General features: G+C 39.1%; 1 protein-coding gene across 3 annotated transcripts; it reads right to left on the reverse strand.

Annotated features, from left to right (window-relative positions):
- Window positions 1-1,077: 1,077 nt before the first annotated feature.
- On the reverse strand, window positions 1,078-14,425 carry chac2 (ChaC, cation transport regulator homolog 2 (E. coli)). 3 transcript variants are annotated; one of them, XM_007892431.2, is made up of 3 exons: window positions 14,222-14,424; window positions 7,141-7,176; window positions 1,078-4,158 (listed from the first exon to the last, which is right to left on the reverse strand). In XM_007892431.2, exons 1-3 carry the CDS (start codon window positions 14,282-14,284, stop codon window positions 3,775-3,777), a joined length of 483 nt encoding a protein of 160 aa, XP_007890622.1. In that variant the 5' UTR covers window positions 14,285-14,424; the 3' UTR covers window positions 1,078-3,774. The 3 variants fall into 3 exon arrangements, with proteins under 3 accessions (XP_007890622.1, XP_007890619.1, XP_007890620.1); XM_007892428.2 differs by having other exon boundaries at window positions 14,150-14,424; XM_007892429.2 differs by lacking the exon at window positions 7,141-7,176 and having other exon boundaries at window positions 14,150-14,425.
- Between the last annotated feature and the right edge of the window lie 39 nt (window positions 14,426-14,464).

Genomic DNA, 14,464 nt, shown 5'->3' on the forward strand with positions numbered 1-14,464 from the left:
TCCAAGGTGACATGATTGGCAATGGAAGGTCAGGCTGGAGCGGATGCTCTGTGGGGGTCTCGGCCCCCGGTTCCTGACCCAGGCGGCTCCCGCAGTGGTCCGGCCCCACTGCTGTTAGCAATAATCGTTGTGTTTGGTACAGCAGCTCATCACCTCTTCGGGACGTCTCAAAGCGCTTCACAGAATACGCTCTGAAGTGGATTGACTTACATGTTGTGGGCGAAGTGCAGCAGCCGATTGCGCACATCGGTGTTCCGCAAACAGTCGTGGATTGAGTGACCGCATGATGATGATCATTTGATGACAGCATAGACAGCCTGGCGCTCTCAAATGGCAAGCTTTCTTTGGTCAGTTGGGTGTCTTGACCTATACAGAAACCCATCACCATACTTAAGAGATAGTAAGCTCTGTAGTATTAGCGGGTTAAACTCCAGCAGTTACCCTAATGCAGATTCTGGGGGTTCCCCAAACCTTCAGTTCTTGCCAACCTGCACCTTATACTCCAGAATTAAGTAACGTGATGTGCCCCTCCAGGGAGAGTGCATGTTTCATTCCAATAAATTTCCAAGCATAGGTGGGATGAATGGAATTCTGATTAGTTTGTATACTCGTGCACATGGTGATGCATTTCTGTATGTATTTAGATAGCCAGCTAACCAAAAGCAATTTCTTTGCTGAATAACATGTATGTAATTTATATCTTCAAAAACAGCTAAGTGGATTTAGTTCAGCTTCACTATAGATTTGCATGGATTATGAGAGTTGTCAGCTTCTGGCAAAATAAATTTAAACAGCAACTAAGGCAGGATATTGGATGAGGACCAAGTTCTTTCCTAACTCCAAGCTAAAAAAGGTGCGACAGACAATTGTTTGGCAGCTCAAATTTTCTTGCTGAGAATTAGGAGAGAAATTTCTACGTGGCCCCATAAATAAAAAAAAATACATTATTCGCTATTGATCAAAAACAGATTCAGATCTAAATCTACAGATTTGTTTCAAGCTTCTTCCAACTTTAGAGACATGGTGAGCATTTTGATTGATGCATACAAAGTTGAAATAACTGAATTAGTGAAACCGTTTGAAAGGAATGTGAGGAAATGCTTTATTGGCTGTGTTTGAGCAGCTGGTTTATCTGATGTCTTGATGACATCAAAATAACTTAAAACAGTAATAAGACAGACACAATTGCTGCACATTTCATTTTGTGTGTGGTTAGGGTACAGATTAAATATTACACAAAATATGATTGGATAAAATGAACTACTGACTTAAGCCAGAATTGATCCTGGCAAGGATCAAAATTATTTTATGGACATTAACAGAAATCCAAGTGTGCTGCAGCATTAGACACTAAATGTAAAATATAAAGCTTTGAAATGCTGTTTTACAAAATTATGCATCCACAAAATAAAGTTATCTAGTAGATACAATGAAAGTAAACAAAAGGTTGTGTTGATTTGGTCAAAATTATAAATTTTTGCAATTAAGGAAATAGTAAAATTTTCAAAATCGTTTGAACTTTTAACATAGGGTTATGTATAGCTGATATTAAAACAGAAATAAGCTGATAGATATTAAAGTCGGCTATTTAGATCAATATCAAGAGAGTCTGTATAAACTTTTAATTATAGTTACAAGCCCACCGTGATACAAACCTTCCTTCAAATTTAATGTCAAAGTTATAATTTTTAATTTTTTTTTGGCATAACCAATAAACATTTTAGAAGTACATCAGGAATGAATACTCCCCTTAAACATCCCAATCAACAGATGTGTACTGCAGTTTAGAGAACAAGAGGGTGTCATTCCAATTTCTGAGATTCACTAAAAGAATTCCAACAAAGGTCTGTCTGGTCACAGCCATAACAGCACAAGAAGGTGTTATTGTGTATTACATATATTGAAGCAGACTCAGAACTGCTCAAAGAGGTATTGATGACCCACAGTACTGTTTGTAAATAATTTTCCATTTGAAGGTCATTTTCAATGTTAATCAAAAGTCATATGACCAGTTTAAGGGGGAAATTTACAACATTTCTTCAGATTTGACGTGATCTGAAACAGAAGGATTTCAGTCAATAATTAACATCTGCTTTTAGATCTGAACAGCCCCACAGCTTTGACACATTGCAATAGCTTCCCCTGTAGTAGTGTGAACATTTTTTGGCTGCCATCTTTATTCAAAAACATAATTATCTGAGAAATCTGAATGCTGCTTTGCAAGATATTGGCTGTGTTAAACTGGGATTTTTTTGTAATCCACTGTTTCAATAATTCAGGGACTGCAGAATTTAATCAGGGAAAACTACACCACTTATCCTTTCCTGCCGATTGTCCGGCAGGGACCATCCTACCTTTTGGGGCATTGACTTGAGGTTTAACAGGAATCAAGAATTCCAGCAACAAATTTATCCTCCTTGGGGGTGGTGGGGAGGTAAGCAAGAACTCTTTGAGGCCACAGTGACTGACTGGGCTGCTGCTCTGACAAATCAAGCTGGCTGGCCTGTCATCAACTGTGCCTGGAGAACTGCAGACCCTCCTGGCTTAGGCATTGATATCTTAAGTTGATAAGTTCTTGCTTACCTCCCCACCACCCCCAAGGAGGATAAATGTGTTGGTCATTAACTATCACATAAGCACAGTTTGAGAAATATACCTAAAGATTGAATACTGTCTCAACTCAGACATTCATTCAGATGCTACTTGTGAGCTGACAAAAATGTAGTCTTTTTCCTGGTCTGTCTCAAACAAAGGTGCAACAAAATCTTTTCCAAACTAGTTATAGAACAAACACTGTGCCAAAGTTGTGAGGGAGTTTAGATATGAAATAATTATCCACTATAATTCTGCTGCATCATAACACATAACTACCACATAGAAATGGCCATTAATTGTTGTAAATTTACCCCCAAATAACAGAATAGAAACACATGATTTCAAGACATTACTTTAAAGTATATATAAACCTTTACATTCTGTATATTGTAACCATGGCTTTCTGAGAAAATCTAGGTATCTGTTCCAGAGGCCTACATCAATTAAGTTGTAAATAATCCTCAATTCAGGGGAACATTATGTAATGTTTGTGTAAACCGCACATTTAATGTTATTTTTTACTAATATCCTAGAATCCTAAACGTCATGTACTGAAGGGTCTGCTGAAATGGACTAGAGCAGTTGATTTGGACTCAACAGAACAGCTCAAATCACTGGACATTGCACATATGCCCATTACCTTCTCACAGATATTGCATTGTGATATACATTAACTTCAATCCCTGAACTCTGTTGCCACGCAACAGCAAAGGCTGGTGGTCTATGTGTTATGGCACTGTATTAAAATAATCATTTAGATTTGCCAAAATAAGGAGTTCTGATAGCAGTTTAGAACCAGAATACCATGACGATTTATACTGAAAACTATTCTGGGCTAATTGATTACATCTGTAGTGTGAGCATGGATTCCGATTAGCTGCAGACAGTTGCCAGATAACCAGAGGACTCAATTAGTTGTGGCACAAGAGGAAGTAAGCGCTTTGAGACGTCCTTCTCAAGTGAAAGGCGCTACACAAATGTAAATTGTGTAGCACACAGATAACATGCAGTATTTTACATATTGCACCAAGAGCATCAGCATTGTATTTGATACCTTCTTATTCTAGGTTATGGTTGTCAAGTTTACTTAAATAGTAAAGACTCAGCATTAAATAAGTCAAATAAGAAAAAAAGGTTTGAAAATTGTCTGTCCTAGTTCTTTTTTGTTGCAAAAATCCTTTATATACAGTTTATTTTGACATTTTTCTCCAGAAGTTCCTTGACCATTTTCTCCAATTCAAAGAGGTGGTCATCTGTATCTTCTGGAACAAGCTTTCGCAAAGAGTTTGCAAGTTCAAATAAGTATTCTGTGTTCCTTCCACTGGGCCCAGAAGCATTTAAAATCTGTAGTGCTATGTCTTCCAAGGGTGCCGGACCCAAATAATCAGGATTATCACATGTTCCGATGTATTGCATTACAGGGAATGGATCTATTGAAGAATCCTTAGGATAAAATGTAATACTAGCAGTTCTGTAACCACTCTTTTCTCGAAAATCAAGGTATCCCTTCACCTCTTCTTCCTTTCCATGCGGTAGTTTGTATGCGATACCCCATACACAACCCTGAAGGTAAGGAAAAATAAAAGCTGGTGAGCAACATGGTAAGGTTATAAATGTGAACAAATCTGTGAAATTATGAATCTTATAATTGGTAAGTGGCGGGTTGGAAAAAGTTTTACCGAAAAACGCCCAAGTACTCATTATATGCACATGAGTAACACTGTTGCATCAATTATCCCCAACACACGACATTCTGCATTATAGATGCTGCACTGCTGCAAGTACAGTTTTACTGCATAAAAAGGGTCCCATCAATCTGTGCATTTCAGATACTACTTATTTTATATATTTAAAGTCCCACAAAGCTCCTCACATCAATTTTACACAAGCCCAGTGTGTACAAACAAAAAATATACAATTAAAATAAGAAAAGGGAAATAAATGTGAAGCTTTTGGTTTTTTTTTTAATTTGAGAAGCAGCTGTAATATCAGGGTATCTCACAGGCTCCTTCCAGCTCCAGTGCTTCCACTGTTAGCGTTGCGGTTTGGGATTGGAGTCCTTCAGCTTAGTGTTTAGAGAACTCCCCTCGCAAGCGAGAGGACTAGGGTTTGATTCCTGGGTAGTGTCAAACATTGGGCAAGTTTCCTTACTCCACACGCCTCTTTTTACCTAGCAGAAAGAGGAACCCGGTTGTTAGTCGATTGGCAGATCTCTTTTCCAGGGTAATAATCTCTTTAAAAAAATTTTAAAAAAACTAATTTGGTCACTCATTCGAAGACTGTTTGTGGGACACTGATGTGTGCAATTGGCTGCCACATTTTGTCCACAAAATATATAGTCAATTTATTTTACAGTAGTCTGTGAAGTGCTTTGAGATGTCTCAAAGGCGTGATAAGGCACTATACCAAATGCAAGGATTATTATTATTAATACTTTCAATGATCATTTTATCAATTGAAATGAGCCACCCGAAGGTAGGGATAGTTTTTGGCTTACTGCGTGTAATAATTGAATTAAAAGATGCATTGCTCTACAAAATGTACAAAAAGGGAAAAATTATGTGAAACGGCACAAGCAAGCTTGTATGTTAAGGTTCTGCTTTTCACAAGAACTATTGCTGACTCAGAGGGATGTCCTGCTTCCCTTGCCTAAATTCTGCCAACCAAGTGTCATAGCACCCTTCTACTTAATAAATGAATTACTTTTAGATCTAGATATAATGCCTTAAATTAAATTAGCCAAACAATTCAACTATCTGAGCTATCAATAGTGCGTATCGCTTTCGATGTCATAAAACAAAATGCAAGGTAACAGTGTTCTTATTTGGCACACAAATGATTTTAATTGGGGGGACTGTTGGCTTGGACATCAGGAGAAACTCCCTTCTCTTTTAGAATATAGTCTAAACTGACCGGCTCACACCAACGATACTGGAGTATGCTTGTGGAAATGTACCCCAGTAGAATAAAAAATCTTCACAACAGAAAAGGAAAAATAGTTGGAACTGTCTCAGACATGGTCTTCTCCCAAACCCATCATCAAGGAAGCCTACATATTCACCACAATGTCAACAACTTGCATTTATACAAAACCCTTCATGTCTCAGAGTACTTCAGAATGATGGGGACAGACTCTGAGCAAGGGGGAACATGGCAAAACATGTGACTTTCCCTTTGGTAAGCTTCATAATATATCTTCTATTTTCCTTAGTAACAAAATCCCTTACAGGACCATTATGTAAAATAATAATTTATGTACTCAATCTATTATTTGAGTATTTGAGATAACATATTTAACTTGGTTCAAAGGTTAAAATCCTGAAATGTTGTGCTTTCTTCCAATACAATGTGAATAATGTTCTTACAAACAAATTGAGGCAGGCAATTTTTAAAAAAGACATTTAAATGGCAAATGCAAAGTGAGCATTACAAGCAAACAATTATGTAATTTATAAATCTTGTATTGTAAAGAACCTATAGTTACTTTACAGTACCATTCAATATCACAAAGATTTAACATCACTGCATTCTTGCTTAAAGAACGCACAAATCAGAGCCTTGGGACGTCCTCCCAACGTGAAAGGCGCTTTACAAACGTAATTTTGTATTGTAAAGAACATTAAACAATGCTACATGCTTCAACTGAGTAAATTGAAAATTTGCCAAAATGTATGAATAAGTTTGTGCTATTGACTAATTTACTGTAGCATAATTATAGTTTATGTACTGCTATTCATGGAGGAAATTTTATTTTGTATTTTACTTAACAGTAGTTCCAAGATATCAATTCTTCTGACTCAAAATACATGTTGTTTTGCAGTATAGCATTTATAGGGAAATGTTTCATTAATAAAAAGTCAAATCCAAAAACAGGAAAGAAACAAAGGAAAAAACTGTTGGAGGGTGTTGAGCTACACGCTGCAGTAACAAAAACAAATGGACAAATGTGATTTTGTAGGTTAGGGATTTGTCCTTGGTTGTTTCAATCCAGTTCCGAGTATAAAACTGTCCTCGATTTGGTACTAGATTTGGTATTCAGAAGGGCCAGAGAGTATTTGGGAAGAGGAAAATGTCACCTGAATGCATTTTTGAAATTGGGCTGATGAACAAGTTTGGGTACAATTGGCAAAAGTTCCTCTACATCTAACGTTGCTATATATCTGACCTGGGAATGTTAAGCAGCTGAAATGGAAAGCTCTTCATTCTGAGATCCAGGTGAAGGACAAATATATAATTCGCCAAAAAAATTACATTTTGTCAATCTGTTGACATGAAAATTGAGTTTTGTGTAACAATTCAACATTTTCCAGTTTGCTATACAGTACTTTTGATATATGCAAACAATGTTATCTAAAACAAGCTTTTAACAATGAAGTACATAATTGTATTTAAAAGCAACTCCACAGGCATTATATACATAGTTTATCCAAGTACAAAATAACATGCTTTTGTTCCCACCCAGAAATCAGTATTTAATATTTTCAAATACATATGACAGTGAATCACAGGTGAGGACTAGTTAACAATTAGGTATTATTCTATTACCTCAGGATCTTCAACAAGCGTGACAACTCTTCCAGGCTACAGGGATGGAATGAGAAACACAATAAATGTTAAAAATCACATGATTTAATTTCACCATGCTTTTAAGGAAAATCTTAGCTAGATATTAGGAGGCCTGAATTATTATCTTGCGGGGGGTGGGGGAGAGCTGATACCCAAGGCCCTACAGCACAGAGCAAATACAAAGCGTGACAGAAAGCAAACATTTTATATGAATTGGAAAATCAATCCTTGATTGAGTGGATAAAAGCTAAAATAAATTAGAGATAAATTACAGCCATTTAAGATGATGGAAACAAAATCTTGTAAGAAGCATGCACATAGAATCTGACCCTTTTTCAAACCTTAATTTAGAAATGTTGAATGGTCGAGTCAAGACAAACATACTGCACATGAAAGTTAGTGAATGTGACTTCTGAATACTGTATGTGCGACTAAAATAACCACATCCTTTTAACCATTAAAATATTCAGAGTTCTTTCTTAGTTCTGCAGCATTTGCTGGAAGACAGTTACTTAAATTTATTGCAAATACAATCCTGATCCAAATTCCAAACAACCAGTGATCTTTCACCGCAAATATCTCTACGATAGCAACTGCCAATATCAAATAAAAAGTCAGCAGAATGATGAATTGTTTGCTACATCATTTATCTGAATGTTCTCGAGAGTATTTTGCATCAGGACTGCCGTCCAAATAAAAGATACAGTAGACCAGACAACACACATCTTATGTTTTCCACACGTTGAATTGCCAAACGTTGAATGTTGAATTCACCATGAAGAACAAAAATAAAGATTCTCTGGATTGTCAATAGGAGCCTCAAAATCAATATATGCAAATAGATGTCTGGTCAAGTCATGTTGATGATAATACTTGCATTTGATATAGAGCCTTATCAAGTTTTCTAGACTTCTCAAAGCACTTCACAGAATAGACTATGTTTTGTGGGCGAAATGCAGCAGACAATTGCACATAGCAAACAGTCCCACAAACAGTTGTGGATTAAGTGACAAAATTTTTTTTGAGAAGGGATTATTATTCCCGGAAAAGCAACTTGCCAATTGACTAACAACCAGATTCCTACTTACTGCTAGGTAAACAGGCATGTGGAGTAAGGAAACTAGCCCAATGTTTCGCCCTACCAGGAATCAAACCCAGGTCCTCTCACTCGCGAGCTGAGTGATGAAGAAAGGATGCACACCGAGCAGCTAAGAATGAATGAGTTCTGTCACAAACATGTGTAAAATACGACTCTCGTATTACAACGACAAAAACCCTAAACCTAGATTGGAGCAGCTTGAGATACTATAGACAGTGGTGCTTTGGCCTATAAACATCTGCAAACATGTGGAAAAAGTGTGCCACATCTTCTGAGGCCTGAAAAATGGCTGCATCAGCATGAAACGCCTCCCTTTGCTGTATATTTGTTACAAACAATATTATGTTGAAGACCGCAATGTTCTGCCTGCCTGTCTAGCTCATTTTCTCAGTATCAAAAATATCAAATTCTTTCTAATTGTCGTGGGAATTTGTGAATTTAAATATCCCTATTGACAGTTGATTGGCAAACATTCCAAAAATCTCTGATCAGTCTTTATAGGTTTCAGGCAAAATCATTACGATAGGTCAGAAGCAGCAACAGCTAGAATATAATTATATTGTTCATTACAAATATATAGGAAAGGGAGAGATTCATGCTAATGCAGCCATTTTGTGCTAAAGATTTCAGTAACTGGGTAGGTAGTTCTACATATATGCCACTGAGTCAGTTATTGTATGCTTAACAAATCTTTTGATTTGATTTTACAGCCTAGGGAAATAATCTGATTATTTGACATTCTCCCACAAAATATACAGTCAATTTACTCTACAGTATATTCTGTGAATTGCTTTGAGACGTCTCAAAGACGTGATAAGGTGCTATATCAAATGCAAGGATTATTATTATTGATGCACACCTATAACATCAGTAGGCGGAAAGAAACAAGAATCTTAAATGCAGCCAACGCCTTCATGATTATCAATCAGAATGAACTAACCATTCACTCATGTGCTCACTAAATCCATTTTAATTTAGGTAAAACAAATGCTGACTACAAGACAAACCTGTGAAATTAGATCGGTCCTAAAAAACAAGAAATAGGTATTTCCTCTTCTGAGCATCTGGCAACAGCGCTTGGTAACCAGCACTTCCATTTGTAATTAACGGGGGAGGTGGCTGCAGGGAGTCCTACACGGACTTGTTATTGAGCGCCAATGAGGCTGAGTCAGCTTCACGGCTGGTATGTCCATTTGCCAAAGCTCCTCATGTGCGGACCTGGATTAAGCAGCCGTTGCCAAGTAAGCCTGGTATGCAGTATTGGACTTGCACCTCTAGAATTTCCAGGTGGTTGGCAGATCACGCGCTGTCCTGTAAAGGTCCTGTCACTACCCTGAAGGCAGATGTCTGTCAAGTAGCCAGTGAAGAAACTCTGAGGCTTATGACGGTAGCTACTGCAAGGCGTTATCTGCTGTCCGGGTTTGCAAATACACATTCAGGGCTTGGAATCCTTCCTGATTAGTAAGTAGAAAAACAAACAGCTGCTGTTCAAGTGGAACCATCGATCACTGGGTACTGACACACAAACAAATATTGTTGTGTGTTCACTCTGAGAAGGAAGATCCTGGCAATGCTCACACATTTCATACTGAGCTGTGCTGCTCACCACGAAGCTTGCACAGAGTTACTGGTACATGCCAGCCACCTAGTGAAGGCCGTAACTAGCTTATTTTAATGTCAAATGTGTGGCTAGTGGCTATCCCTGGGGGAGGGGTGAGAAGATGAGCACTATTCTGGCTCTAATGTGATGTGCTTAGTAACAGAATATCATTCCTCTGTGGTGTTCGCTGCAGTCCACTTCCTCATTTAGGTGGGTCCGCAGTACTCCAAGGCACTGCTGATGTCAGCCCAGTCCATCTCTCTTTCTCATTGGTAGAACTTGGAGGGGCAAATCAATTACTGGGTAGGGATTCTTCCCACTCAGCTCCTGTTATCACTCAAGCCAAAGCCTCAATGGGATGGTCCTAGCTGGACAAGCAGTGGGAAGCTTGCCAAGAGTGCGTTCAACGGCAAGTTGAATGCAGTTTTAGCTGGTTAGACTCCAGCAGTACCCCACTGCACACACTGGCGTCCGCAAGCCTTGGCTCTTGCCAACCTGCACCTAATAGTCTCTGGAATTCCCTCTCAGGAAAGAGCACATAGGTGGTATGGATGGAACTCGATCTGGTTTGGATACTTTTACTGTGATAGGTTTCTACATGTGTCAGATACATGAACAAAAAAAATCTTCAACACCTTTTTTGATCCTTTCCATTTAATTGAGTTAATACTGTACTCCATTTAATAATCCTCTAAATATACAGTTTGCAAATGAGAGCGTTAAAAGCAACAAATACAAAGCACCCTACTGCATTGGAAGTCACTTCACCCCGAAAACAGAAGCCACACAAAGCAAATTCCAAAGTAGAGAAACCAGATCAAATTATCAGTCAATAAAACTAGAAAATTATACTGTAGCATGGTGAACAATAGTGCTTGACCTTCAATATGGTACTCTTGCATGATTAATGAATGCATCTTGGGTCTTGTAACGTACAAATATTTTAAGAAGCTTGTGAATTCAATGTTACGTTACTTTTAACGTCATTTCATAAGTTGCGTTGAAATCTTTTCCAAGAATAAGGTACAAACGCAAAATGTTTATTCTATGGAATCACATTATGATACATAATTACTTGTACATGCAATTGAGCACTTATAGTTTCAACCACTGAGAACCAAAATGGGACACAAGCTGTGAATCTATGCTACTGGAGGAAAATACAACCTCCCTCACCCCCACATTATCTGCAAAACTGGCTACTGGATCATTTTGGAGGGTTCAGGAAGGTAACCTTTCTTTTCTTCCATTGTTATGCTCATTCGCAAAAGGCAAAAAAAAGAATGTTACTGCCCTGAACTCATTTGAAACAGATTTTATAAACAGCTTCCCAGTTTTAGTTCGTTTTTAAACCCAATGTAAGAGTACTTCCGTTGTTGGTTTACAAAAATAAATCTGTTTGAGGCTGTACTGTTAGTTTTCAGTTTCCAAAATGCTCATTTTGAAAATCTAAAAGACAATTAAACAGGCAATCTCAACACATTTAGCAATGGTTTTCCTTCTAACTTGTATGCATTCTAATATGCATATCTGTAGTTACCTGCTCACATATTGGATTTTGGAATCTTACACAAAGTACAGAAATGTATGCGTTAATTTATATGAAGTTACCATTCAGCTTCAGCAAGTACAGGATTGCTTACATAAGCAAAACGATACCCCAACTATGTAAGGTGCAAACACATTGCATCAAAGGAGATGTTATGTAATAAAAAAATCCTTATATTTGATATAGTGCCTTATCACTATAGATAAGTCTTCTAGATGTTTCAAAGTGCTTCACAGAATATGCTGTAAAGTGAATTGACTGTATGTTTTGTGGGTGAAATGTGGCAGCCAATTGCACACAGCAGTGTCCCCCAAACAGTCGTAGATTGTTTGACCAAATTATTATTATCTTATTTTTCGGAAGGATTATTACCCCCGGAAAAGCAATCTGCCAATCGACTAACAACTGGGTTCCTATTTACTGGTAGGTAAGCCAAGGTGTGTCAAGTCAGGAAACATGCCCATGGTTTTGCCCTGACGGGTATTAAACCCGGCTCCTCTCCCTTGCGAGGCGAGTGCTCTAACCACTAAGCTATAGGATTCCACGTGGTCCAACCAGAAGATTTTATACTGAGGGGATTGCAAGACCTCTTTAATTCTATCCCCCTCTCCTGCCCCCTTCCCAATTTCACACTTATGACAAGGCTACTGAATTTCATCTCCCTCCCTCATCTTGAACTGCTTATTCATATCAGTCTCTCCTTGGAGAAACGAACAGTCTTTTAAAACCTAAACGAATCATTTCTTGACAGCATTCTTCTTTCCGACTCTTCAAGCTTGGTGGTATCCTGCACTATGGGCCATAGCCTTTCTGCCAAGCTTCTGAACTAAAACAACACTCCTATTTTCAATATAGGAATTTACATTCTGTAGAATGAGTGCTCAGTGTGGTTCAAAAAAATAAGACTGGCACCCATACACATTATAAAATTATTGGGCGTTCAATGACAAAACAATCATGCAAAACTAAACAGAATGCCTTATGCCAATTTTTAAACTGGTTGCCCCTACACCAGTAATAATCCAATTTGGCACTCATCCCACTGAGTGCATTTGCATGCCTCTAGGCCTAATTTATGCAGGAGACCAAAATCAGTACTGTTTTCCATCATTGGAAGGAAGAGAATTACAAACCAGCCAAACCAGTTCTCTCTACATGGAACTCAGCAGCTGCCCTACAAACACATCAGCACTACAAGTGTGAATTATGGATCAAGCAGAAATAAAGTAGCCATAATAAAAATAATAATTCTTGCTTTTGGTATAGAGCCTTTCATGTCAGAACACTTCACAGGTTTTTCGGAATGTGTAGTGACTGTATTGTGTAGACAACCACAGCACATGATTAGCGCACAACATGTCCCAACAAACAGCTATGAAGCGAATGCCCAGTTTTATCTCGGGTTGCCCTGGAGATTGGGAGAAACTCCCTTCACTTTTGAAATATTGTCATGAGATCACCTATAAAAATAATGTGTCACTACAATTTACAGTATGAAGCGCTTTGAGATATTCAAATGGGAAAGGCACCATATCAAATGTAAGGATTTAAAAAGATTTAACATCCACCTAAATCCAGGCAAATTGCCTCCTTCTGTGCTGTAAATTTCAATTTGTAAGATTGCCCTCTTGAAGCTGACAGTCAGAAGCTAAATCTTTGGAAAATATGCCTGCAGCAAAGAAAATACAAATCGTACATTTTATACAATACAAAATTACATTTGTAAAGCGCCTTTCCCGTCTGGAGGACATCCCAAACTGCTTAGAAAGCATTAAAAAGTGAAAAAATAGGAGAATTATGTCAAAAAGGGCTGGATATTAGCCGCAGAAAGCAGGAGAAATGAAAGTTGGAAAGAGGAAAGCAATTCCAATCAGTATATTAAAAAAAAATGAAATGATGGCAATTGGAAACTGCCAAACAGTAAATCATTAATATAACCATCAACATTCGCTAAAACTGCCAAAGGGAAAGCTTCAAAAAAATCTACAAGTTGGACAACAGCAGAGTTTGCAAACCACTAAAAAAAACACACACACACACTTCTGCCCCAGTCAGACTTTTGGTTTGGGTCGACGATCTGAGGGAAACTTTGACTTGCAGTCAGCGGTTTGACCACACACTTTACAACCCCTTGGAACTGGCGGACAGCGGGTCAGTCCGACTGTACTCTTGTGTCGGGATTTTAACGTTCATGTCCACACAGTGATGTTCTGGTCGAGTGTGGGATTCAACGAGACACGAAACAACAACAACGACGACGACGACGACGACGACTAACATTTGCGCAGCGCCTTTCCCATCGGGAGGACGGAACGAAACACCGCTGCGTTGTACTTCAAAATAACAGAGCAGTCGTAGCGACTGTTTAGACGATTGAATTATCGAGAGCAAAACAGCAACAAAAAAAAGGCTACGAGGAGAGAGGAGGAGGAGGTGTGTGGGGGGGTAGTAACTTGTAAGATTTTCTGGGACACTTTACAGCTGCCTCTCTCCCTCCCTCCCTCCCTCCCTCCCTCCCCGCGCCGTGGGTGGTACCTCACAACCTCCACCGCTCGACCAGCAGCCGGGATACAGGTCAGATACACGTTGCTGTCGGCCTGACTCGCGTTCCCCTCGGCGGCCACAAACAGGCTTCAACACTAAACTAAAAAAAGATTTCCGACCCGTTAGGGGGAAACGGCGAGGAGAGCAGGAGGCACTGCGCTCGCTCACTCACTCGCTCGCTCGCTCGCTCACCCACCTGGCCTGGCACGCCCCGATGGTCGGTGCTTCCCTGCCAGAAGCGGCGGCTGTAGCCACGAATGTAACCCACCAGCTTCTCCTCGTAAGGAAAGTCCACTTTCCAGATGAGCGAACCGTACCCGAATATCCACATTGTCAGTCTTATCGTCGTGACCACTGACTCACTTGACCTTGTCTGTCTTTTTTCTCTTTCTCTCTCGCTCGCGCGCGCTCTCGCTCTCTCTCCACCCGCCCCTCAAGCTTCCCCGCCCGCTCACTAACAGCCGTGGCTTTAACTCACCACAAAAAGGACTACGCACGCGCGAATTTTTCG

The sequence above is a fragment of the Callorhinchus milii genome, unplaced genomic scaffold, assembly GCF_018977255.1.
Source record: "Callorhinchus milii isolate IMCB2004 unplaced genomic scaffold, IMCB_Cmil_1.0 Scaffold3, whole genome shotgun sequence".
Lineage (NCBI taxonomy): Eukaryota > Metazoa > Chordata > Chondrichthyes > Chimaeriformes > Callorhinchidae > Callorhinchus > Callorhinchus milii.